At 37.3% G+C, this 26904-nt stretch overlaps 2 protein-coding genes across 2 annotated transcripts; one reads left to right on the forward strand and one right to left on the reverse strand.

The window, feature by feature from the left end:
* The first annotated feature begins 587 nt into the window (after nt 1-587).
* Nucleotides 588-11002, forward strand: LOC135696351 (prostasin). Its single transcript, XM_089112403.1, has 8 exons — nt 588-739; nt 3116-3253; nt 4566-4706; nt 5707-5820; nt 6761-7114; nt 8085-8326; nt 9188-9298; nt 10264-11002. Exons 1-8 carry the CDS (start codon nt 679-681, stop codon nt 10426-10428), a joined length of 1326 nt encoding a protein of 441 aa, XP_088968529.1. The 5' UTR covers nt 588-678; the 3' UTR covers nt 10429-11002.
* A 7-nt stretch (nt 11003-11009) lies between these two features.
* LOC135696507 (uncharacterized) lies at nt 11010-25352 on the reverse strand. Its single transcript, XM_065215914.2, has 5 exons — nt 24455-25352; nt 23792-23909; nt 22810-22938; nt 19471-19599; nt 11010-12358 (listed from the first exon to the last, which is right to left on the reverse strand). Exons 1-5 carry the CDS (start codon nt 24803-24805, stop codon nt 11808-11810), a joined length of 1278 nt encoding a protein of 425 aa, XP_065071986.2. The 5' UTR covers nt 24806-25352; the 3' UTR covers nt 11010-11807.
* Between the last annotated feature and the right edge of the window lie 1552 nt (nt 25353-26904).

Raw genomic sequence — 26904 nt, forward strand, 5'->3', positions numbered from 1 at the left:
TAATGTGCTGAGAATAAATTCTTATGATGCAAAGAAGTATCAGTATAGAATTGATTTCTTCGATAATTCTACGTAGAAGAAATTGATTTCTATACAGACTATGACGATAGTAGAGGCTATGACGTTGAGGGTTTTTTTAGAGAAATACAGAAATATTGATAACATTTCATCTTCCCGATCAACGGGCATGCTCAGTAACGCAAAACTTTGCAATTAAGACAGTATTAGTGCTGAAATTAGGAAATAGCTAAGAAAATCTGAAGGCTGGGCTGAATGAAAAACTTTTTTATTAAAAAACATGTAGCGACAGAGATACATTGAAGATGACAAATATTGAGATCTGAGCTTTGTTCGTTGACACAAACGTTTTGTATAGGGACATATAAACATTTAAAAAAGTATTTCAGGGACGTTTCTTTCTCTATGGTTTGTTTTAGTTAAGACATATTTACCCTCCTTGTTCTCAATTTTCTCCTTGTGTTTCTTTGGATTATGTTAACATGGTACAAGTCGCAGAATGTCGCAAACGGAAGTATCGCTTAAGAGTTTCGAATAGAGACTGGAACAATTGAAAAGAATGATCTCTCTAAATACGGGACTTTTGTGGTCAAACTTCCATACGTCAATAATACAGATAACGCTCTACATAGAAAGGTCAACTTCATTTTCGAATGAGAGATGGCTGGGTATATGCTTCTCATAGCAAGCATATACGCTGTTTGCAATTCTCTTATTGTAGGCAAGTAGATATGGAGCTTTTTTATGCTTTATTTTTCCCTTTTTGGTTTACAATTTTATTTACACCTGGTTTCATCTATAACAATTCGTATCTTTCCAAAAAGAGAAGGCCATAGTGTAAAAAGTACAATTCATTAAAAGTTAGTACCTGCCAATCTTTTATTACAAGATTTCAAATCTTCTATATAATGTCTGACCTTCGGACTTAGTGCGTGGAACTCTTCAAGTCTTTGACTACGTTAGAAAATAAAATATGAATCTTGTTTATTCTAGGGCGTAACCCTCATCCCTTGTTGGACGTCCAATCTTTCATTGAAGTCAGCTTTATATAACTAGGCCATATTATTTGTTAGCTTATTATTACATTGCTTTATCTTATGGTACTAGAAAAATGGGTATGTAAGAAAGTAACAAAACTCGATCAGGATGCTTAAAATGCCGAACCACAAAATCCCAAACAAGAACAGCCTTGTCAGGTGACTTTGACATACAACAGTCTTTGAGTACACAGTCGCTTTCTAAAAGAAACCCGACCTAAAAAATTCTAAACCAACTTTTAGCAGACACGTAGATGTATCTTTGTAAAAAGCTCGTGTTTTTCCAGCCATATTTCTCCTAGCATGATAATTTTTTCATTTAAAAGACAGCATCATTTATTTGACGGTGCCAATAATGCTAGTTTCACTTTCTGCCCGATAGCAGAATCGCATATTTTAGTTGTAGTTCTAGATCTGCAAGACCTAGATGGCTGTTCTCTTTGGGGATGAGTTTTGTTTCTAATACTAGAAGGAACATGCTGTTTTACTCTATCCTCCAATCTAGCAGTTTTGGAATCTATTCATATAAGCACAAAAAACCGCTATTGTGTAGACAGTTCTTTTTCACCTATAACATTGGTAACATTCTCAATAGGCAAGCGGCACTGATAAGGCAACCTCAACAGTGGACCTAATTTCTGACGTTTTAGACTTTGAAGAGTGCCAGACGAAAAGCTTTAGCATAATCAAATGTTTTTATATTTCAAAGCTATTTTAATTTTTGTACCGCCAAAAGATTGTTTAAATCAGAATCCATAATCTTTTTTCTTTCGATGTTTTTATGTAAGCTCAGGCCAACGAGCTAAACCAGAGCCTACAAAACATGGCGGTAACAGGCAGTGAGGAAGGACATTGACGAACAATGCGTTTTGTAAATTTTACTTTGGTTCATTCAAAAGTGCTTTTTGGTTCGTTAAAAAGTCAGTCTTAACAAGTGATGATAAGGGCCTTTTTTAACATACTAACTAGGGGGGGCAATTGCCTCTCAAGCCCAAGTGATTCTCCTTTGTTCTAAAACAATAGGCTATTGTCCTCCTCTTCATATAAACAAAGGGTTGCCCCCGTAGCTAATCCCCCTCAGATTAGGCTATGGATGCAAAGTGGTGCTTTTCTTTATTTCTGACTGACTTTTAAAATTTGGCGTTTCCGTTATTTTTCATTCACCTGAAGGGTATTGCAGAAAATCCACTCATTACCTAACCAGTGGCGGAAATTATTGGGGTATGGGGGGCTCGGGCCCGTCCAATCAGTGATCTCGTCGAAAATTTTTAACTGAAATTACTGCAAAAAATTGTTCTGAAATGTATTTCAAGCTAATCTTAAGAGCATGTTTGCCAAATTTCCCCTATTTGCCTTGATCTGCATTTCCCTTATTTGCCCCAGTGCCCTTTTTGCCCCAGTGCCCTTTTTGCCCCAGTGCCCTTTTTGCCTCTGTGCCCTTTTTGCAAAATTTGAACATAGCATAGCTGATGAAATATTAGCCAGTACTAAATAATCAATCAAATAATATATGATCAAAATCAAAACTGCTTGTGAGCTGTTAATTTCAATTCCGTAAAGATTAGCCATCGGATTCTTCCAAATAAAAGTTATTTTCAAACGTCTTTCCCACTGAAGAAAAAAAGATAAAATTCAGAAAATGAGCACTGCAATTACAATCATGTTGTTACCATGAATAGTGTAACTGGTTGACCTCGCGTATCATCGATTGCCTTAGGTGCGATATCGATCTTGACATCAAAAATCATAAATGGATTGTTCTTCTTGCTACTTAATTATGGCGTGGTCAATAAAGATTTCTAAAAGGCGCTGCCAAAAACTCACAAATTTTCATCAAAATGTACAGTTTCCTTAAAACATTTCATAATCAAAGATATAATCTTGTCGGAAAATCGTAGGCCTAGGTACCCCCAAATAAAAGCTTGAAATTCCACCACTGTACCTAACACCACCCTCCTCCCCCCGCCCCCCTCTCCCCTCTTTCCCGCTGGCATCCGTCCCTAGACCGAAAGAAAGATCAAACTCGCTATATAACTTGGCATTACTATTCTTTTTTAAAGGTACAACCGCATCGATATGTGCAGATTTGAATGTAATGTGTCCGACATGGGCAGGAAGGGGAGAATGTGTAAGAACCAGAGCATACATGATGCTAAACTGCAAAAAGAGCTGTAGAATATGTCCAACTAAAGTTGTTGGTGAGTTTTGATACTTTACAGGGAGCTTAATAAGAGGAAAGCGAGTTTAGTGTTATATTTCAAATGGACTTGTTGTATATTTATAGCTACATTTTATTTTATTGATGACCACAGCCTCCAGGATACACGTATTTCATTTATAAGAAACTAAGGTGTCCGGTGCTGGTAGGCAGTTTCTTAAATATTCTGGCCACTTTGTTATCAAAAGTTTTTTATATGTTTCTTAGATTTCCTAGGCAATGAAATTTTTAAATGTGCTTCCTAGATGAAGTAAATAGTTTACTCACATTCAGAGATAAACTAATGTAATGTGCTCATTCGAAGAATGATTAACGATTGTGTATTGAGTCCCTCAACAACTTGCAAACAATGTTTCCCTACTCCACTTGCATAAAAATACCTCAAACGGGCAAATATGTTCAATGTCAAGACTGTTTCGAGTATCAACTTGGAAAATTAAAACTGCAAACTATAAAAGTTTCTTAGCTTTCTTCAATTTGGGTAGAGTTGTTTTTAAACTTTCGAAAAATTAAGCCTACCGTTTCTTATAACCTGTTTCTTATAAAAAGTGCATGTAGTGTGTTAAATTTGAAAGTTTATCGTAAAATTTGGGTTATTAGTTTATAAATCAAGAGGCAGCACCGAAAAGTTGTTGGTACCTTTGGTAACAGAGTCTCAGCAGGTTTAAGAAAGTAAAAGTATTTGCCTATCCATTTCTTGTTGACAACCTTCTTTTCCAAATAATTCCTTTCGTTGACTCTCTGGGGCTCTGTTCCACAGGTTACAGTTTTGCATCGCTCTGTTTTCCTCTACCCGCCTTCTAACATATACTCACGTACTCATGTATTCAAACAAAGTAGAGTAAACATTATATCAACTTAAGTCATTTGATTTTTTTAGCTGGTCGTATAGATAGCTAAAATGCTTACAAAACTGTGTTTAGATTTCTTGACTGAAGAAAACAAATTTCGGTAGGCCATTTGCTAGATTCGCGGAAAACTTGATAAAAAATGAGATAGGCAGTGAGAGGAGACAACGTCAACCAGCGAAGTAGTATGAAAAAGTGGGACTTTTATCGTTCACGATTCCCTGTATCACGGGGCAATTTTTTGTTAAAATTAAAAGATTGACTTTCGATACAAATTGATGGGCCACTTCCATCAATCTTTCATATCCAAAAATATGATAAATCTCAACGTTATAAAATTTTCTTTAAATTTTCTATCCCATTTCAATTAAATGTTGCAAATGCGAATTTATATTTGATTCTTAAGCCGTTCGCTATATAGCAGTGTTTATATTTCTACCACAGCTGCTGCTGCACCACAAGCATGCAATGACAGGCACTACCATTGCTCCTATTGGGCGTCTACGCGCCAGTGCACATTGAACAGAGCCTACATGCAGATGAATTGCAGGAAAAGTTGTCAATTGTGTGGTTCGTCTGCCAAAAGTGAGATTTTCTTCTATTTTCTAATTGATTGGCTGTATTATTTAAACACAATCGTTATCCATGACTACAACTAGGATGTAGGGACATACTTCAAATTATTTCTACGTCCCTGTTTATGTTCAAATCTTGCCCACGTTTCTTAACCTGCTTTTAGCTTTGAGGGTCTCAGTTTCCACTTAGACTCTTGCAAGCACTTAGGAAGGAAGGGCACCTTATAGCCACAAAACAAATACGTCTAAGGATGCAAGCCCCCTTTATTTGCTATTTTATAAATATCATAAAAAGAGAGCTTTGTTGCAAACAGAACTAAGCATGCACCGTTCATAAAAGAAAAAGCGATAGTGATTACTGTGAAATTCAGCGATGAAATCGAGACAACTACCACACAGCCTTCCAGAGAAGATACAATGTCAGGGACCGCGGAGGCAAGGGGGGGAGGGAAGGGCTACAGGGGCTTTAGCCTTCCAAAATGTACTTAAAATCATACCAAAAATCGCCCTGCTCTTCGGTTTCTATCATGTTTACCCCCACCCAACCCCTCCCCGCGGTCCCCGACAAATGTATCTTCTATTCACAAAATAATTTACTATTCTGAAATATATATGCTTTCAAGAAAAAGGAGTTAGCAAAGGCTGATGCTTTATAACGCTTCATTTGTGTCGCTTTTAGTGGTTTAGATGGTTCTGTTGTGTATGGCGGCAAGAATGCCTAGGCCCTATTTAACAGTGAAAACAAAGGATCCAAAAATGTAAATAGTGGCGATGATACTATAGTTTATAGTTAATTTCGAGCACTCACATTTGTTTCGTCACTCATTAAGTTGATAGCCTATATTTATATGAGAAAAGAAGGCGTCATAATCTACTAATCTTCGATACAGCTTGCTTTGCTTGTACACAATATCTGTGTATTCGCTTCAGTCTGTCTCTCTCTGTTGTCCATCCAAATGTTTGTAATGTACAATTCTTTATAATGAAACAATGATATGGTCTATTTCTAGTTACATGCAAAGACAATAATCAGTTGTGTGGATATTGGGCAAAAACTGGTCAATGTTCTAAAAACCCTGCCTACATGCAATTAAATTGCAAGAAAAGCTGCAAACTATGCCCACGTGAGTATTTTACATTTGAAATTCCCATGGGACCGATAGAAGAATGGTCTTTTTTATGAAAGTGACTTTTTTCCCCAACTTCCTTAGATGCATCTGCATGTACAACTAAAACATGGAACGTCCAAAACACGAACATCTTTAAGCTTCTAAGTTCATGGTAGGCTCCGACCAAAAAGCCTATTTTTGAGTTCTGTACAAAAAAGCTCTGTTCGGTTAATGACTGACCCAACACGCTTCGTCTGAAATGAAATAAATAGGGTAGGCAAATGAAGTAGGATGTTATTGGATGCAAATTTGATAGGAACACTGCAGGGTAAAGCATATGGCGTAATTAGAGACAGGTCGGTGGAGGTGAAGCCCCCACTGTAAAGCTAAATTGCTAATTTGCCTACCCATCTCAAATATTTCCACTTACTCGGGGACGCAAAAGGTGCCTGTCGATACATATAACCCTTCAGCCACAATATTCCTCTTTTGCTCAAGAAGTATTAATCCAGAACAGAGTTTTTTGCAGTTATTCGTACAGCCCCAGTTATATAGCAACAGACAATATCAACGTGTTTTCAAAGGGGACACTTGAGGACAATCCATGCTTTTTATCTAACAGTGGCAGGATGACCAATTACAATATCTCTTTGAATTAAAATATAGAATAATGTACTTATTAATTTGGAGGAAATTTTTCAAATTGGCTGTGCTTTGTGCAGAACCGTCGAACACGTCTCCAGTTTCAGACAAAATTCGATGCTGATTTTCTAAATTGATTCCTTGTCGATAAAATCAGCACGAATCTAAGAAAAAGCAGGAATTTTAATTCAGAAGTGCATCGAATTTCAAATTTTGTCCAACATTGCAGAGTTGACTTATTCTTGGTATTGATTTCATAAGTTGGAATAAACACATCTCGGTGGTCCTTTTGATGGCTCACTTCACTTTAAAGGAATCGCCAGCAGCAAGATTAAAGCCCGTCCTATCAAGTCGAAAAAGCAAAAACCAAAAACAGTAGTCAAGAAAGTTGTGAGTAAAGTAATTAATGAACAAGTTTGCGGAATCAGAGCCAGAAGTCGTGTTGTTGGAGGCACCCATGCAAAGTACGGCGAATGGCCTTGGCAAGTCGGGATTGTCAACCAGAAGAAATTTGGAGGAGACCGCAGATATGTTATATGTGGGGGAAGTTTGATCAATAACCAGTGGGTTCTCACGGCCGCTCATTGCTTTGGGAGACCCAGAAGTACTCCACTACAGAATGATTTCATTGTGAGGATTGCTGAGCACGACTTGAAAACTGATGAAGGTAAATGGTTCAAAATTCATACTTTAATTTCAATCTGCTCAATCTCATGGGCATCTTCTGATAAAGCAATGGCCTTGTCTCGATGTAGGGTGGCCACAAATTCAGAAAATGTGTTTTTCATTTATAAACAGTACGCTTCTCAGAGGTAACCAAGTTTCTCTGAAGACATGTAAATGAACTACGTACCTTATTACACCGCAACATCTTTTAAATGTACGTCTCTTTTTGACTCACATAAATAAAGTCAATGACCTTTCTTATCTATGTTCTTTTTTAACAGTGTCCCTCCATAATAAAATTAATAAAAAGCCAATAAATGGGGTTTTGATTAGTGAATCCTAAACTTTGTAAAAGGGTAAAATAGCAAAGAAGTGGAGGCATTTTAAAACTTGTTTCTATTTCTTTGCGCAAAGGAAACTTTTGAAGCCACTGACTAGTTAAGCAAGGAGCAAAATCAAAACATAAACGCCTTAAATATTTGAAAAAAATATCTTTAGAGCCTCTAGGCGATTAACAACTATTCGTATAATTGTTTTTTCGATTAAAAGCATTTGAATAGAATATGAGATTAGATAGGTAATAAGCGTTTAACTGAAATATCTTTAAAGTACGATAATGAACGTTTACTTTAATATTTTGTAAAGTCTTTAAATACCGAACAGGGACGCCGGAGAGGAGGAGCGGTAGGTTAACCGCCCCTGTTGTCTTGTGGTAGGAGGTACATGGGGGCCAAAGTGCCTTTTTCATAGCAGTGCCCTTAACATCGGCTGTTTAAAATTATCAAAAGATTCATAGAAAGTTCTGACTGCACTGCTTTATGCATGACGACATTTCTCAAACTTTTGAGAAAACCCCTTATGTAAAAAGTTAGCCAATTTTCATGATACTTACCCCTTAGGTAGATGTACTAATACAGGTATCCATATGCAGGTCTTGCATTTCCCTAAAAGATCATTTTTTTCATAAATAGGCGTGGAAATGGAAATGAACGTAACAAAGATTATCAAGCATAATGGATACAAGATTGGATCATATGATAATGACATCGCCCTTCTGAAGCTTGCTAAGAGTATCAAATACACTCAATTGATCAAGCCTGTGTGTCTTCCAGAAGCAAACAAGAAAGAAAGGGCAGGGCAGAGTTGTACTGTCATCGGCTGGGGGAGAGTACAGGAATTTGGTCCTACTTCAAAAATACTCAAAAAAGCTCAGGTAAATTGCATGTGCTTACAAATTGCTAAGAGCAGGAGGCCCTAAAGAAAGCCAGGTTGTCGGAAAATCTGGAAAATTTTACTACTCAGTTGGAATCTTTGCAAAAAATTGCCTTTAGCCCCCAAATATTTAACTCCCATTGCGTCCCTGTCTATAGTGGACACCTCGGTTTACAATAAGTAGCCTCGCTTTTATATTTCTTTGAATTCAGCTTCAAAATTGTTTTTGGCATTTTCTTGATTGTTTGTACCTTGAACAGAAAATTGATCTATTCGCACAGAAGTGCCAAGTTAGGTGCAACTTTCGACTCTAAGTATAGCATTTAAGTAATAAGTAGCTTTCTGTTCCCACCCAATAAAGCCAAGAAGAGGTTGAAGACCTTTTCAAATTTAAGATAGGGGATGTAAAGCTTTGTGCTGTCATTTGCCAATTTCCAAAGTCAAATTTTAATATCAGAAAAGAATTCCTGTTGCAATTGTGGCACCCGGTAAACTTTATATGAAAATAATGTCATTTTCTAGGATGCAATCTGGCACAGAGTAATCTGGTAATGATTCTAATGGGTCTTGCTTACAATTCTTGATGCCATAGGCCTTTCTTTCGATTCACGAAAAAATCAAAGTTTCTGTATACAATCTATCTACTTTCTAGCATATATTGGTAAATAAATTATCTTCGCGCTTCTTGACTAGTTAGAATTGTTCTGATGTTCTATATTATCAGAGACAAGGTATTCAATATCACTGCAAGTAAAGTATGACGATGTTTGAAATTTTCTCCTACCATTATGAACTCTTCTCGACAAATTCGTATAGATAATACGACTTTTTATCGAAATTCTATTTGAAGTTCTTTCATTAGATTCCAATCGTACAGAGAAAAAAATGCAAGGAAACGCTTCAGAAACATGGATTTTTCACTGACAATATGCTGTGCGCTGGGTATAAAGATGGCAAAGTGGATGCCTGTTCGGTATGTTTCATTGACACACTATTAGGGTTAACGGTGTTCTTTAACTCCATGCTATAAAATTAGCAGCCGTGATGCTAGAGAAGGCCTAGGATAACTATAGCTCTGTTAGCTCCTAAACAGAAGATTGACAAAATCCCTTGGGGGGGGGGTGCTCCCATTATGGCCTATCATGGGGGTCCAGTCAAGGTCAAAGATGGCCAAAACTAAAATGTCAAAAAATTACCCTCAAAATGTAGTCTCTTTTAAAATAACCTTCAAATGGTAGCATAAGGACGGAAATTATGTCTTTGGTTGCATCCATTTCTTTGTGCACGTCTGGTCCTTCTTTGACAAATTTCTTCGCCATTGACTGTTGTTGTCGGGAAAAATAAAATTATGTTAATTATCTATAATAAAACGTAAGCTAAACTAAGCCGTTGTGTTATTATCGATTCTAGGCCATTTGGTAGCCATTTATAAGACCATCAAATAGACTGGACCACCCTGTCAGGCTTTAATTGGAATACCTCCTGAGCAGAAATCTAAGTTTAGAATGAGAAAACCTGGGACGTAAATTTATAGATATTTTTGGGAGGGTAAAGGTTACAAAATTTCCGAATGACGGTAATTTTATACTAAATTTGTAATAAGAGTTTACTTACAAAACCTTAACTTTATAATGTGTGGCCGTTTCCTTTCTGAATTGAGAAAATGCTCGGAATTACCTTTATGTTTTACAATTCTCTAACGTAAATAAGCATTGGAAATTACGACTTATATTTTCCGATCATTTTCATATTGCCCTCAAAGATTGGATTTCAAAGGATTTCAAAGACACGCCTACCTCCAAGTCTTTTATGTGCCTGGAGGACGACATTATCTTTGCTTCCTCTTTGCTTCGAGCGGCTCGACGAAGAATCGTAAAACCAATTTCTTAGTATTTACCTAGTCACATGTTTAACTGTCTTTATCTTGATGATATACAGGGAGACAGTGGTGGACCCTTGCTTTGCCGAGAAAATCATCGATTCGAATTGACGGGTATTGTAAGTTGGGGTACTGGATGTGGAAGACCAAACGCATATGGAGCCTACACAAAAGTCAGCAATTACATCGACTGGATTATAAGGAACATCAAGAACAATCGATGAAGCATAAAAGTACACTGTTTTTAACTGAGCATAGCAGATGCATAAGTGTTAAGTTTAAAAATATAACAAATGATACAGGATTTGCTTTAACACAAAGAGCCTCCACGACCTTATTTTGGCATTCAATGCTCTGCCATCAGGGTCCACGCATTAGAGGGCAAGGGGACCTAGGAGCCTAGGGGCCATGGCCTTCCCACTTTTTCAATAAATGAAAGACTAAAATAAGCCTGAAGTATTTATAGAGACAAACGTTTGGATTACAACAAATCTATTGCAATGATATCCACAAGTAAAACTGCGTAAGCAAAATGTTTGCCACAATGGGAATTGACAGGGTAAAAGGTAACAGGAAACTTTTTTTTACATTGAGGGATCGTTCAGTTTTGGATCAGTGGCGTGGGCCCTTGATGTCTCTGAAGGATGGCCAGTAATTTAATTAATACTTTCTACTATTCTCCATACGATATCTCCGCTGCAAGTCCTCTAGCGACTTAAACTCTGTCAATTGTTGTTCCCAAACTTTCACTTGCTAATCGAATAGTCAGGTAACTTGATCATAGTTGCATTCTTTATCTTGCAAATTTGACAATTACTTAAGTATTGATAGTAATAATGAAAACTTTTCATTTCAAATCAATTAAACTACAATGACAAACTTCTCTATTACATAGGTAGTTTGCAACTGGCTAGCCTGAGTTAACATTATAAGACTATTACAATTGTAGCTGCAAAAAGGGAAAACTGAGAAAAAAAGAAAGCAACCAAAATTAAAAAGGATGTAATTCCGGGTTTTTCAATGGTTTATGTTTGCAACAAAATATGTAGCATGAGTACAAATGACAATTTGAAAAGTTTAGAAATGAGATACCATTTTTGATGTTGATCAATGGAAAGAGAGTCACAAATTTTGATGAATGTGTTGCAGGAATTGCCGACGATGCCAAAAGAGCTTAAAGGAATTTATCATAAGGTTAAAAACATAAAGTGCGATATCTAAACAGTAACTGTCAAACTCTTTGACCTTATATCATTTATGTTGCCTGTCTATGTTACAAGCCCGCATTGGACTGGTGCAATAAAGCTTCTTATATTCACAAAAGATTAGAAAAAGTCTGACAAAGACCAATTTTGGAATTTCTTTTCAATGCATCTGTGTTAGTACCCTGGGTACCAAAGCAACAAAATCTCGAACACGTAAACAGGATGCCGAGCAGTGGAGCAAAGAACGCCAGTGTGTTCTCAATCCTTAAAATCGTTGTCTTTTGGGTTTTACAATTTAAAATTGTTGAAAAACTGAGAAATAATCATATTTAAGATACCTCTTTTAATATTCTAGACACATTATGTATTATTTAAATCACAATAGCTTCCTTTACATTTCAACGAACATAAACTTTCCATAAATCTCCTTGAAATACGGCATTATCAGGCCAGTCCAATGTAGAATCAGATAAACCAACTTTGTCTAAACAAGCAAACTGTGAGTAGGCAATATTCCAAAAGGCAGCAATTCCAGTGTTTTCTTTAAAGAAAAATGGAACAATAATGGTAGTGCTAGGGAGAAGTTCTGAGCATTTTTCAATAAAATTTGATGAATCACCTGGAAGGGATGCGAATGCCCCACACAACTCGACCAACGGATGATTAATCATCGCATATCTTTGAGCGATAATTGTTCCATTTTTGGATCCTCGAAGTGTTTTGATGTGAAAAGATGTATTAAAATGGGGAGATCTGCAATAGAACCTTATTTCTCGGTAGTCAGAGACTCTTTTGAAGTGCGCCATTCCAAAGTCGTTAAAATAGTAATTGCCAGTTGGCTCGAAATCATCCAGGCTGCTGCTTGAACTGCTTCCAACAACCGGGAACCTCTCAAATGCGCCAATATCATTCGCATTGGATCTAGCTCGCATAACTTGCGTCCAACCACCTAGAAATAAGAATACGAATAACAGCAAGACCTGTAATATTGAATCGATGGGTCTGGGATCGATGGGCTGGGTCTTTGTTAAGAAATCTGTGCTCAACAAAGAAGAGAACGCATAAAACAGAGAACATGGGTTCAAGATAAATCACGACTATCCATCTCATTCATTCATTAAATCATTCTTGCTTCTAAATTTTTGAAGCTACGGTGTCCAGACTCGAGCTCCAATAAAATTTCATTATTCTCTACATAAAATTTGTGTTGAAAATTAAGAACTTTCATGAGGCAAAAGAGGTAAAAAGGGTGGGAGTTTTCGACAAAATTGGATTATGTTTGGGTTTTTTACCCCGGCTGAGAGATAGTGATTTTCAATTCGTTTCTTGAATTAAAAGAGATTTAGGAATTCAAAAAACGGAGGCAAGCAGGAGTCTTTCGAACGAGTCCGGGGTTCTTCGGCAGAAAAGAGTACCTGGAACATATTAAAGGGTTGGTGGCAACCAGTAGTCTCTCGAGGATATCCAAGGAACAGAGACAACTAAGAGTCCCTCAAACCAACCCGGGGTTCTTGAGCAGCCTGGAGCATTGCATTTTTTTGTGTTATGTAAATTATTTTGTGTTAGTTTTTATAATAGTGAGCGCACACATATTCAGACTAGCATAAAGCATCAAGAATTGCCAAAGACAGATTGCTTACTGCAAAAAGAACATGCGCATTCGTTTTTAAGGAACAAAGTATTAAACAAATTCTAGAAGTGTGTAGTACTCTGGGCTCTCTTTATTGATTCTGGGATTAAAGTCCAGATTTTAGGACCTTGAAAACTTAATGTTTTGATGCCATTGTTGGTAGTTCTGACTTTTTGAATAGGGTATTGGGTCGAAGATTGTGAGCTGTTGTTTTAGGAACGAATCAGTCTTTTGCAAAATAGGATTGAGTTTTATAAACCTCAAGAGCTAAAAATTCTAACTGGTTGGACATGTACAGAAAATTCTTTCATGTTAGCAAGTGGGTCTCTATACGAAGATGAATAGTCCGAGTAGGCTATATTTATTATTTCTTTACTTAGGGCCTGTTTATATGGAAGAGGGATAACCCTCCTAGAGAGCTTGCCTTCTTTGCCGAGATATCACCTTATAAAAATCGTTTTGTTTTATATGACGGGAGGGCTGGCCCTCCTAGCCGAGATCTCGGTGTTGAGAACCCGAGATCTCCCCAGGAGGGCTGGAAATTTCCCATATAAACAAAATTAGGAGGGCTGGCTCTCCTAGGCGAGATGCAAAGTAACGACGTGCGCACGCGCAACTGAGTCATTTGCACTTTAAAATGGCTATCGTTTGAGATAACATCAACAGAAAACATTTTCGGTCAGCCATGTTGATGAAACCAACAAAAAGGCGCGAAATTGCAACTCTTTGACAAACGCTGGGCAGGACCTTAATGTAAACCTTAAAGAAATCTCATGTAAACGCATGGTGAAATTCAGCCCTAAGAAGGCTAGCCGTCTTCATATAAACAGGCCCTTAGGGTTGGTTTATTTTGCAGCTAATCTTTATTAACGCCAACCACAATCAAAAAACATGTTTATAATTCGATAAAATGTAGCTAGCAAAAATAAGATAAAACTAAATAGACTCTTAATTTGCTAACTTAGTTTTCTACATTTTGCTGACATAATTTACAGTTTCTGTTATAATCGTGGGTTTTATTCTTAACATGAAAATATGCAATGTCTTTGGATAATGGTCGCTGGTCTCTTTTGTGGAAAATGATCGATTTTGTTTAGATAAACTCATAGATACGGGTGTTTTAAGAATTTTCATATTCTTACGAAAAATCTGAAAGTTGAAAATCAAACATCGAAAAGAAAACTTAAGCTCATGAGGGAATATCCGAGATTTGACAATTCTAGCAAGAAATAATTTTGCTGGGCACTTAAAATCAGCATGCGGTGTACAGAAGCTACTTCCAGATGTCAATGTATTGCTAAATCACGTGTGAAAGCAAATCAGCAAATGCTAAATTTGTATATACCAATGGAAAGAGCACTTTGAGACACTGCATGTCAAGCAAGTTTTACCATCATATATCGAATAACAATCAAGTTATGACTATTTGAACACTGAAATTACACCATAAATGACGTCACCGATAACTTAAAGGAGAACTGACACGCAAAAATAAGTTTGGCTAAAACGGTAGTTTGTGACAAGCAAATTCCGGGATCGAAAAAATTTTTTAAATCACAGTTACCGTTTTTGAAATACGGGCGTTTTAAGTTGAGAAACGACAATTGTTCCGACAACTTGAGACTCGAGGCGAAAATCGTCACGAGTAGGCGATCATCTTTGACGTCACAAGTGACATGTTCTCAGCACGTGTTGTGTTTCTCTATAGAAACCTTTAAGAAAATGCTGCGGACAAATGTTTTTTTTGTGCATCTGAAAGAAGCTAATTTTGCATTTTTGACACATAATTAACTTTTTCAATGGTTTGGGACTCTGAATCCGAGTTTTATTACACTGATTTCGAAACAAATGGAAAATTTCAGCTGTCTGAGTTTTTGCTACCAACCAGCGCTGCCGCTTGGGCAGACAGTCGTTCCATGGCTCAACAGTGACGATATTATGAACAAAGAACAAACTGGAAGTACAAACTGATATGGAGTTTCTATTAAAAACATTGCTATTGTTACAATCTAAATGGGATCAGGTATCGTAAAACTAGAATTTCATTACAGATTGAGGGGTCTTTGTCCAGACTGTTTTGTCTGTATGGCCTAATTCGCTGAAATGCCTATGATGCTCTAAACGGAACTGCAAGTTATTCATTATCAATATAGCATTCTATGATTGTTTTTCCATGTTTCAAACGCGTTAACTGTATAGTGATATTAAATAGTAAAGGCGGGTTGAAAGTCGCACTTGTGCGGATAATATGCCATTTTCACCGGGTGTGAAGGGTTTCGGGAATTACCTTTAAGGCTGTTGAAAAATCTGGATCTACGAAATAGGCTCTTAGCTCTTAGTCACAGAACTTGATTTCTTAGTCGAAGAAAATGCTTTTTAGTTGTCATAGGAATATCAACTGGCGCATTATCTTCTTTTGCAAACAATTTTGACTTGGGTAGGGGATGGTCTTTTTCAAGACGATAATCAAGTTCAGTCACACTCGCAGCTCCCGTCAACCAAGGTTTTTTCTTGAATTCATATTTCTGCACCCAAAGCAGGTTGCAGGATCGCTTTTACCGCCGTCTCCACTAGATTTCGTTTGTCTTTTGGCTATTGCTTCAACCCCCCCCCCTCCCCCATATACAAGTAAAAACTTTGAAGAAACGGTATCATCAGTTTTTAATCAAAGTCGACTCCTTTTTTGATAAGCTTAGAGGTTCTTTCAATGTTTCAAAGCATCGAAGATATCATGGCATAAAAATAAATTTTATGTAGATATTAGCGTCCTAGCAGACATGTAGCTAAGATTTTCTAGCTTTTTTATACTTATAAATGAAATGCCTGACAATTTTTTGTCTTTTCACCGCGGACTATTTTCAATAAAACACGAAACTTCATTTGTACTTTCAAAGTTGCGGTAAAAGCCTTTACAACGGCATTGTTAACATGTCACTTGTGACGTCAACCGAGAATTTTAACAACTCCTGGCGATAATCTTGTTTCCGCTTCTAGACCAGGCGGAGAACGGGGGTAGGGTCCCCCCTCGGGGAAGTAATTCTAATTAGGTGGGTTTGAGTAATTTTGGGGTGCTGATTACGAAAATCGATGTTATACGGGCAAGTTGGGGGGCCTTCAGCCTCTATTTCATACCAAAGTCTCGTTTTCAATCAAAATAGAGAAAGTTGCTTTTTAAGGGTCAACCCTTCGGTGAAGTATCTAAAATTCATTGGATCTAGATAATTTTAGAATGCTGATTCCAAAATTCGATATTTTAAGTACGTATAAGGAGGCGTTTGGCCTCAATTCCTTGTTTAAATCTCGTTTTCACGCAAAAGGACAGAAGCGGCTTGATAAGATTCCTCCCAATAAAGAAAGTTTTCCAAATTTAGCGCAATAGGGTAATTACGGTGTACTGATTCTAAAAATAATGTTTTAAGGTCTTTTGGGGGTCTTTTTGGCTCCAATTCTCGTATTCAAAAAACACTTTTGAGCATTAGCCGCTATAAAATTCAACTACACTATAAATCATCTATCAATCTATCAAACCAGTTTCCTCCAATCTATGTATAGAAAATGTATATTTTGTGAATTTATTATGATGATGCATTGTACAAATCAATGATATCTTCAAGTTCGGGTACTTGAAGCGTGGTCCCCAGATTCGTAAATATATTTAGGTAATCTATCTTTTTGCCATTTGTCTCTAAAAAGCTATTTTCCCTTTTCAAAAAAATAGGAACATAGTCTTTTCCTGAAAAAGCAAGAAGACCGATTAGTGCTCTCCTCGTTTCTTAATGTCACAGTGTTGAAGACGCTATAATTACAATTTTCCTATTAAGACCTGTTCCGTTATCAATCAATACTTGAATTCCCGCAAAATCAAGGTCAACAAAGAGGGATAGGACATTGATATCCCCGGAAGGAAGGTGATCTGACAGAATCCCCATTCCTTAGGTTTGCTGCTTTCACTAAAGCAATCAGCTTTGTATATGCTTCTTCGTGATTGCTCTTCATTCTTTCATCTATGACAACTTCATCTTCCGTCACTTTAGTGCAATTTTTTTCGTTGGAAAAGAGGACGGTCTTTCCTTGTAACTAACTTTTGGCTTCTTTTATCGCTCTTTGAATTAATGTGCATGGTTCTGTTTTCTCCATTCTGTAGAAAATTAATAAAATTGCGAGGAACTATCATGTCTGGACTGCAACGTTATGCAATGGCTCAATCTGGCCAAAACTGTGATTGGCTGCTTTTGACCAGTAAGAATGTGAAACATGCTTTGGAGTCAAGAACTTTCCCTTTGATACCGTATGCACAACATCTTGGTTAAGTGAACCAGCAAAACGATTAACTCTTTCACTAGAATTGTGATGGCTTTCTTTTAATGATAGTAACGCTTTAAAAAACACTTCCAACAATTTGGAACTTGGTGATGCTTCTCTAGATCCAAAGCTTTCAACAGTTGGAGGCCAAGAAAGAGACAATGTATCATCGACGAATATAAATATCAGTTCTCTCAAGATAAAAGCAGCTCTTTTTACCATGAACTCTTGAAGGAAGCCGGATTTTTTGGATAGTATTGGAGCATGAAGACATACCTTACTTATAACAACTTGCGGTATTTGGAGCTGCACCTGGACAAAAACTTATTATCTCCATATAGCTTCGAAAGCTCTTTTAGCTTATATCGGGTCTGTTTGCTTTCCAATTGTTTCATTGTACTCTACAATGATGGTCTCCATTGACAAGCACTGCTGACCTTCAAGAATATCATTTTCAATCAACGACGGTACTGCATCAAAGTTACCAAATGTTTCATCGTCGTCGTCAGTAGATGTTACTGTAGAGGCTTTTTATCGAATAATCTTGGTGTAATCTAAATAGCATTTTTTTATTGGTTTCTGAAACTGCAATAATCATGTCATAGTCGTCTCTAACCTTTGCAGATTATTTCAAATTACTCTCACCAGCTTCTGTCACAATCTTAGATAGCGACTGTGGAATAGCATTCACTTTTGAAACCTTCTTCTTACATATCATACAAATGTCTGGAAAAAGCCTCCTTGACCCGGTCTTCTCCACGTGTAAACGTCGCTTCTTGTTTCAGTCACTTTGCCTTCCATTAACTTTCTCCTCATCAATGCTTTTGCATAAGTGAATCTCTGATAGCATCCTTGATCGTAGAATAACTCATCATGTTCAAAATGTTGTGCAAGGTTCTCGCATTGTTCTCTGTGATAATTCTCTTCACTAAGGTTTTGGTGAATTACGCTTTACCCAATCAATGATTAAGATTAAAAAGCTTCCTTTAACGAGATTTTCGGACTTGCTTATTGATTCATAGTAAACGATACAAGTTCTTTTAGATGTCATTTAGCTGAAATATTGATCGCAATCACCATTTCACAAAACCATCTGAGGATCTTGAGACATACCAACAACAAACATGAATCACAGGCATTGCAGTTTCATTTGCTTTCAGATTAGGTGTTACAATTTGGTGTACTGTAATGTGATGCAATGTACGATACTTTGTTAGAAGTGGAGCCAAAAAGACCCCCAAAAGGCCTCAAAACATTATTTTTTAGAATCAGTACACCACAATAACCCTATTGCGCTAAATTTGGAAACATTTCTTAACTGGGAGGAATCTTATCAAGCCGCTTCTGTCCTTTTGCGTGAAAACGAGATTTAAACAAGGAATTGAGGCCAAACGCCTCCTTATACGTACTTATAATATCGAATTTTGGATTCAGCATTCTAAAATTATCTAGATCCAATGAATTTTAGATACTTCCCCGAAGGGTGGACATTTAAAAAGCAACTTGCTCTATTTTGATTGAAAACGAGACTTTGGTATGAAATAGAGGCTGAAGGCCCCCCAACTTGCCCGTATAACATCAATTTTCGGAATCAGCACCCCAAAATTACTCAAACCCACCTAATTAGAATTACTTCCCCGAGGGGGGACCCTACCCCCATTCTCCGCCTGGTCTATTCGGGAAATTCCCGAGTCCTCGCTGTGACGTAATTGGCAGATAAAAGTGCAAATATCAGAAAAACGGTGAATCTAAGAAGAAAACTTTTTCCAGATTTGAAGTCAGCGACAAATTTTGCATAGAATAAGCTAAAGTTATTTTTGCGTGTCAGTTCTCCTTTAAGAACGAAGGATCCACTAATCGGTGCAAATCGAAATTTTCATCTTTAAATCTTAGTCTAATGGGATCTATTGAGAAAACGAAAGTTAGCATGTTTGTAAGATTGTTAGAGTATATGCCCTGTCTATAATGTTATTGTAAAAAGTCAAGAACTACGGTACTGTGGCATTTGTAAAGGAATTTTTCAGAAATACTCAAGCTATCGTTCAAGATCAACTCCAATATCAAAGTTGAAAGACAATATATCAGTACAGTAAAGAAGTCTCTTCTCTAGATAATATGTAATACCTTACCTTTGTCCGTATCCATATCGCAATAAACTGTCATTTTAGCAGTCATCATGGTAGAGGAGTAAATCTTATATAAACCAGATTTTGTAGTCGGATATTTCATCTTTATCGCATAACAGCTCCGCTCTGATGCTACAAAATGCAATATCATTTTGTCAAAGATTAGCTCCGATTTTTCTTAAGACCTGAGGTATATTAAGGGGTTTATTACAAGGGATATAATAATTAGGGGTATATTACAATGAAAGAAACGGCTATGGTTAAAATAACTTGAGCAAGATGTGGAAATCAGTTACTTATGGCATAATGAAGGGCCCCCACTACCCCTCACTGCACTATATCCTTAATCAATCATGATTTGTGAAAATCGTCAGGGTAACAACAATAAATCTCATAAGAACGAAGATCAATCATTTTGGGTTTCTCTATGTTTTTTAAATTGTGGGAAAGAAGCTTGGCTCATTCTTTCTATTTAATTAATACCACAGTAATAGTTTTACCTGCACTATGGTGCGAATGGTGCAGGTTCCCACTGCGATAGGTATTAACAACTGTACCATTTAAGATCCAAATTAGAAATTTCAATCAGTTCTGTGAATCATTGACTTCACATGGAACAAATAAAAGTATCCTAAAGTCGTCCAGTCTTATTTGTGAAAGAAATCGTCGCACATTATCCTTATTTCAAGCAGTGTTGAAGAAAGAAAATCGGAATAAAGATTTGATTCATTCAACCCAGGAATTTCAGCAAGCTGGTCGAAGAGAGCAGTGCGGGAGAAAATGCTCAATTATCTCTTCAAATTGGACCCAGGCAGTCAAAATAAATCTATGTTAATATAATGCACAAAATCTTACCAGTAGCTTTGTTAAATTCCTTACACCAAGAATGTCATCAATATTATAAGTCAAATATTCTGGTGGACTAATAATGGCAAGTAGTTTACGTTTGAACTCCGAACAGGTGCGCAACCAGAAATTTCAGAGGGCAGGAGTCAAAGACACAGAAAGGACACAAAAGAAATTTTATTCATTTATAGCTTTGTTCATATGTTCATGTTTAGAAAAATAAGAGTTATTATAAGAATTTTCCAATTTTGTTCACTACCTCCAAGTCTAAAGATAGTAAACATTTCTACTAGAAGAAATAGAATAAACAGCCTCATTGCAATTCAATGCAGATTGACAGTACTACAGGGATTACTTCTATTCTAACTGATCAAAATGCAACCAAAATGAAACTGAAGCTACATAATTATGTATATCAGATGATTGTTAATGCTCAATAAAATTCAAAGAGGATTGTGAAAACATTTTCCTGAGCTGCTACTTTAAGAATGCGTCTACAACAGCACTACATGTTGGCAGCAAATAGGGCCGCATTTGTATAAGATTCCAGTCTCTTTCACGTTGTGACGTCATTGTACTGCGATAGGCTGTCTTCAACCGTCTTACTTCAGAAGCTGCTATCTCTGCTTCGCAAGAACCTATAGGTGAAATGCAGCCCATCACAAGCAATCTTCATATTTAAGGGAAAATTTCCTGGTCAGCAACATGAAGACCGTCCAAAAGACTGTCTGGTTGCTCGTTAACAAGATCAGCCTGTTCGCCGTCTTATCTCAACCGTGATTTCCCTGGATTTCTTCTTTCTTCTCGTGTATACATTGCAACGCTTTTCTTTGCTCTTCGTATCGTCTTTCGGTCTTTCTTCTTTGCGGACTTTTCTTCTCTGTCCGCCATCTTCTTTTTCCAGTGCCTTTTTCATCTTAGGAGCTTACTTTTGAAATGCAACCCTTAACAACATGGAGTTCTTTGCTTAGACTTACAGATGGTAGTAGATTGAACAGTTCCACCTGATTTCTGCCTGCGAAATTTGACTTAAGCTTGCTTGTTATACTGCCAAAGAATGGAACAGCTACCGAGGAATGAAACTTTCCACGTTATCACATTTCTTCTTCGCTCCAGGTTGACTATATGACAATGCTGCTTTTGTCCTGAAAATTTTCGGGGATGCAGGCAAGAACTAACAAATGTTCACCCTACGCCGCAAGTGCCGCGAATTCGCTCGATTTGATTGGTAATACAGCAGAAGGATGCTGCCTCTTAAGTTATGAATTCTTGGCACTGGCAGAAAACCTGCAAGTCTGTTTCTCAGCTTCCACATATCTAGAAACGAGGCTTGAACACCTGCTTACAGCGCATTATCTAGAAAATGATTGCTAACACCCTAAAAATTTAAGAACAATCCAGTCTCGCAATTTCGAAAAAATTAAAAACAACCAGCCTGAACTTCAATTTACTGGCTCTTATAAAAAAGAGTGTGGTGGTAAATTTTATTTTATTAAATGCACCGCAATGGGGAGACCGTTTGCCCCAAACATACCAACATATTCATGACAACAAAAGAACAACATATCTTGAGCAATGCCCGATGGGATGAGTTCAATATTTTCGAAAGATTTATCGATGATATAATTGGTATTATACCATTTTTTCTTAGTTTTTGACAAGCTGTGCTTGCCTCATTGTGTGGTTTTCAGAAAGACACTAACTTCGACGACACTCAGATCCGGAGTGAAAGGAAATCAGAATCAATTTAGGAATCTATTCCCCTCAAATGACGCCCCTGCGCAGGATGACGCTCATCCCAACGACTGCGTGCAAGTTTGAATATATCGGTTTTCTGTTTTTCTGTGAGGCCTTTCATTTCGCCGGAGTGTATCATTTATGATCATCCTTCTTAGGTTGATATCAAAATAATATTCAAGTATTCATTTCTAAAACGGAAGCTTAAGCAATTTACCAAGAAAAGGGCAATTTTCCCCTTTAGAGAAAAAGGACGGGGGTATGGACCCCAGGACAACCTTTTCCCCTATCCGTAGTTGCGTGCCTGCCGAAAAAACTGTGTACGTTTTCTCGTTTGAGTTAGGAAAGCAAGTTGTCTGTCCGGAATATTGTTGATAAGTGAGTGGAAACCTAAGACTGTATGTTACTACTTGCTCAGAAGGATTTAATTCAAATAAACATGCTGGAGATGCAGATTTTTTCAAGTTATAATAGTATCATAAGCATCTGTACCACAAACGCAATCTTTCTAAATTTCTATTCAGCGACTCATTTAAAACCCTTGAAGTTAAGAGTCTGAAAAACAGCCACGAGAACCCCATCATTTCTTACCCTTAGCCCTAATCATTAAGCAGTAACAGTTACTTTATTATCATTACTCTCTATTGCAAACCATTTGCTAGAGATATGTAGCACATCACAAGGAAGCCCAAGATTTAAGTAAAAGAAGCATGTTGCAGTAGAGTAGCAATAAAATGAAAGAAAGATTAAAAAACTTGCAATCGATTTTGTTCATGTCACAGTAGGCTTCGGTCAGCTCGCCATTTCCTTCAGCAGCCTGAAGCTTGTAGGTGCCTGAGATGTTTGTATTATACACTGCGTGGATGTGCAAACAGCTGTCTCCAGTCACTAGAATAGTACAACGCTAATATATCGTTTCGAGCTTAACGGCAGGGTGCTAGCCCCTTTTTGCATTAAACCTTACAGAAACCAAAGCCATTAATTCTTTGGTTATGTTCTATTATTTTTTTGACATTCTAGCAAAGAAGGTAAGGACATTCTAAAACATCATAAGTTAAAAAGAAACTGAAAACCAGTTCATCATTGAAAATTATGTTGCTCTTTTTAAAGCAAGGGCGACATTCGACTCTTGTACCAAGTAGTTTTAGGTAACAGTGAATACGTCAGTCATTTGATAGCTATATATAAAGTAATGCCGGTGAGACTTATACCACGAACGTTCTATACCAATTATAGCCAATCTAGCACTATAGATCCACATTGAGCCACGAAAGCCCCATCTTTTCTTCACCCCACCCCAAACATTTTATCCATGTCACTATGATGTCTTAATATTCTTCTATCAGCTCGACATTCTTTCAGCAAACTGAAGCTTGTAGGTGCCTGGACATATTATACGCAGCCATCCAGTCACTAGAACAGTACAGCGCGAATAAATTTTTTCTTCTAAAGTTAACTACTCTTCAAGCAAGATAATTTGGTGTAAAAAGAAGCGAACAGAACATTAACAAAATATAGTGTGAGGGTACGAAACGCATTGCTGAACAGGTCGATTGCATCGTTTCTGCGAGATCTGCCCAATTTTTTTACTTGCTTTTGCTTTACACTAGATTTTAGGCTACTGCCCTTCATCAATCTGTAGAATCTTATATTTTTCTGTAAGATAGTCTACCTTTATCTACAATGTGAGAACACCAATTGCCCGTCTCATCTCGAACAACACTGTGATGTCACTGCTTACCTTCACTTTCACAAAACTCCCCTGTCACATTATAACTGCATTGGCATTTGAAGTCCAGCGAATGTTTGCTGCCAATACACACTCCTCCTCCTAAGCATGGCTTCGCAGAGCATGGATTCTAAAAAAGAAGTAATGTTATGTTAATAATTATAATAATGGTAATAATAGATCTCGCCAAATCTCCGTTTCGGAGCAGTTACTATAGCACAAACACAAAATTGCCATGAGTCATGATCGCTTGATCACTGCTGAACTATGATCAAACACTGCTCGACCTGTGATCGAGCACGGATTCAATATCAGCTTCAAACTTTATTTCAGGTAGAGATAAACCGTATAAAAGAGGCTTTACTGGAAGTTTATTACTTAATATTTGGCATTTTGTGCAAAAAGTGGGGGGAGGCTAAAGCCCCCTAAGCCCCCATCCTGCTCCGCGGTGCCTGAAGTAGCATTTCAAAACCAAATAAAAACAAGTCTCAGAAGCTGATTCTGTAAATTACAAAGAAAATTCTAATAAGTACGTTTAATGCCTTTCCCTTGTTTTTAAAGCAACCATGCAACTCATCTTAGCATAGAACTCAACAACCAGTTAAAGACTACTGTTGGTAGCTCTAGGCAACTCTTCATTGTCAATGGAAAAAATTAAACCGCTGTTTTCATTACCATTAAAAGTGAAATGACGACATCCGTCTGACCATTGCTTTCCTCCAGGTCCTTATGCGACAGTCCAGATGGGTATTTCCATAGCAGAGAGCACTTGCTGTTTGTCTTGTAAAACATTGTAGCTATGCATCTTTCTCTCCTTAGACATATGAAAACACACTTTGTTACAGACACTGACATGTGGCTTTCAAGCCGTGCTGAAAAAATTGTATCCATTGACAGCCAATAAGGAGAAAAGAACGTTTGAAACATTGTAGAGCTGACCACACCGATGACACATATCAAAATTAAAATATCCCTTGATTGTAGAGGCATCTTCTCGGCACTTGAGAGCAAGGTGTTAGTCAGCATCTATATTCTCATAGAAAGGCACTTGTTACTAAAGAACGAGCTACCTCTGTCTGCTGCAGTCAAAGAGCACGTGCAAGAGTATTATACTGTTGAGGGCAAGCTTTGGGGTATAAAATCGAGGGTGGCGCATTCAATAGAACAGTTTCATTTCTTCGCTTCGTGAAACACTAGTTGCATACATACATGCTGCATGACATGGAATATCAAACAAGCTACGTGAGTTTTAAAAATGAATAATTCTACGAACAGTTCGATTGAAATATCTCACTGCTGCTGGGCGCTGTTAGAATGCATAGAGATATAGCCATTCACAGAGCATTGACGACTTTCATTTGAAGCAACTTCGTAAGAAAACTAGAAGGAATACAGCATGCTATGTTATTGCACCATCTTTCTTCCTATTTCTGACCTTCATGATTTCAATGCAATTGCAATTGCTTTTACCGATGCGATGCTAGATTAACAGTTAAATTTGACATGTTGAAAATTTTTTTATACGACTTTACCGAAATTCTACTTGAATGTCTTTTATTGTATTCCAATTTAATTGAACAGAGAAGAATTTGCAGAGCAGTGTTGGCAACGCTAGGGGTCAAATAGGGAACAGGGTCAAACAGGTGAATCCAGGTCAAATATGAAAATCGGGGTCGTGTAGGAAAATCGTTAATAACTCAAAAAATGGAATGATATCTTAAACCAGACCTCAGCTTCGGCATGCTTCAATCTACTTTTTTGATGATATTTTAACTCAGCTACGGTAATTTTAGCAGAACGAATCGCAATGTTTCCATTCTACGTAGCTACGGGAGCAAATAGACAAAACTCGTTAAAAAGGATCGATTTAACCCAAAATGAATAGAAGAAAGTAGAAATCACAAAGAGAAATACAGATTTTCTTCATATCTATCCCAATTTTAAACCTCCCGCACCGAGGCTGCAAGATTTCTCAAAACGAATCAGCTGAGTAATCGACGCGCTTGGGGTCAAATAGGGAAAACACCATTGGGGCCAAATAGGGAAATCTGTAAAAGCAGCAAGGAAAAAGCGTAAAAAAAGGAAACTAATCTCATGCCGCCAGCAGGTAAAATCATCCAGTCTATTGTTCAGATCCTTTTGCTTGTTAGAAATCAAGGTATTTTAGTAGCTAAATTCATATCAGAAAATGAATCATACAAATTTAGGCTTTTGTTTACAGAAAGATTTGTCAACTTTATTTAATTTGCAGCGAAACATTTCAATAACATAGATACGATTCAGATACAAGCGCATGCGCCTTTAAAAATGAAAATTTTTAACAATGAAACTACATGAGTAATGTTCCAACAGTACATTCTCGGATATTTTAACAGCTATTCAACGTCAACTCCCTTAGGATCCAAATCGTTTTCAATGATCATTAATTCTCCATTCAGCTGTTCTTCATCAAGGTTGTCTTTGTCATCATGTCAATTTTTACTCATAGGACAATTTTTCAAAGGGAAAATAGATAGCCATATTGCTGTTTTAGTTTCTTTATCTTTCTCGCAAAAACCGTAAAATGAAGATCAACTTATAAGCAAACTGTGCCTATATCCGGATATAAGCGCCTGCGCCCTTAAATGAGATGTGCCTTTAAGCGGGGGTAATGGCTATAAATATGAAAAAGTTGATGCCCCTGTGGTAAGTGTCATTTATGTACGTTATAAGGATTTAGTATCTCCCATTGCTGCTATATCTCAATAAACAAAGCAGAAGGTGTGTAAGAAAAGGGTTAGGGAATCCCTCTTTAGAGTAAATTGGCTTCCCATTAGAATATCAAAAATCAAACTTATTCTTAAACCTTGAATTAGGCAGATATTCTAGTGCCACAGTTGGATTAGTCAGTCTCTGCAGAGAAAAAATCCATTCGAATTGATGGGTATTGCTGGTTGGGTTGAGGGCCTGGGTTGGGGGCCCTGGGTTGGGGGCCCTGGGTTGGGGGCCCTGGGTTGGGGGCCCTGGGTGTGTAAGACCAAACACAAACGTCAGCAGCTTCATCGACTAAATTATAAAGAACATAAAGAACAGTTGAAGAAGCATGATCACCAACAACGAAAAATAAACAAAAACTGCACACTCTT

The sequence above is a fragment of the Rhopilema esculentum genome, chromosome 14, assembly GCF_057945365.1.
Source record: "Rhopilema esculentum isolate cy_ngs chromosome 14, ASM5794536v1, whole genome shotgun sequence".
Lineage (NCBI taxonomy): Eukaryota > Metazoa > Cnidaria > Scyphozoa > Rhizostomeae > Rhizostomatidae > Rhopilema > Rhopilema esculentum.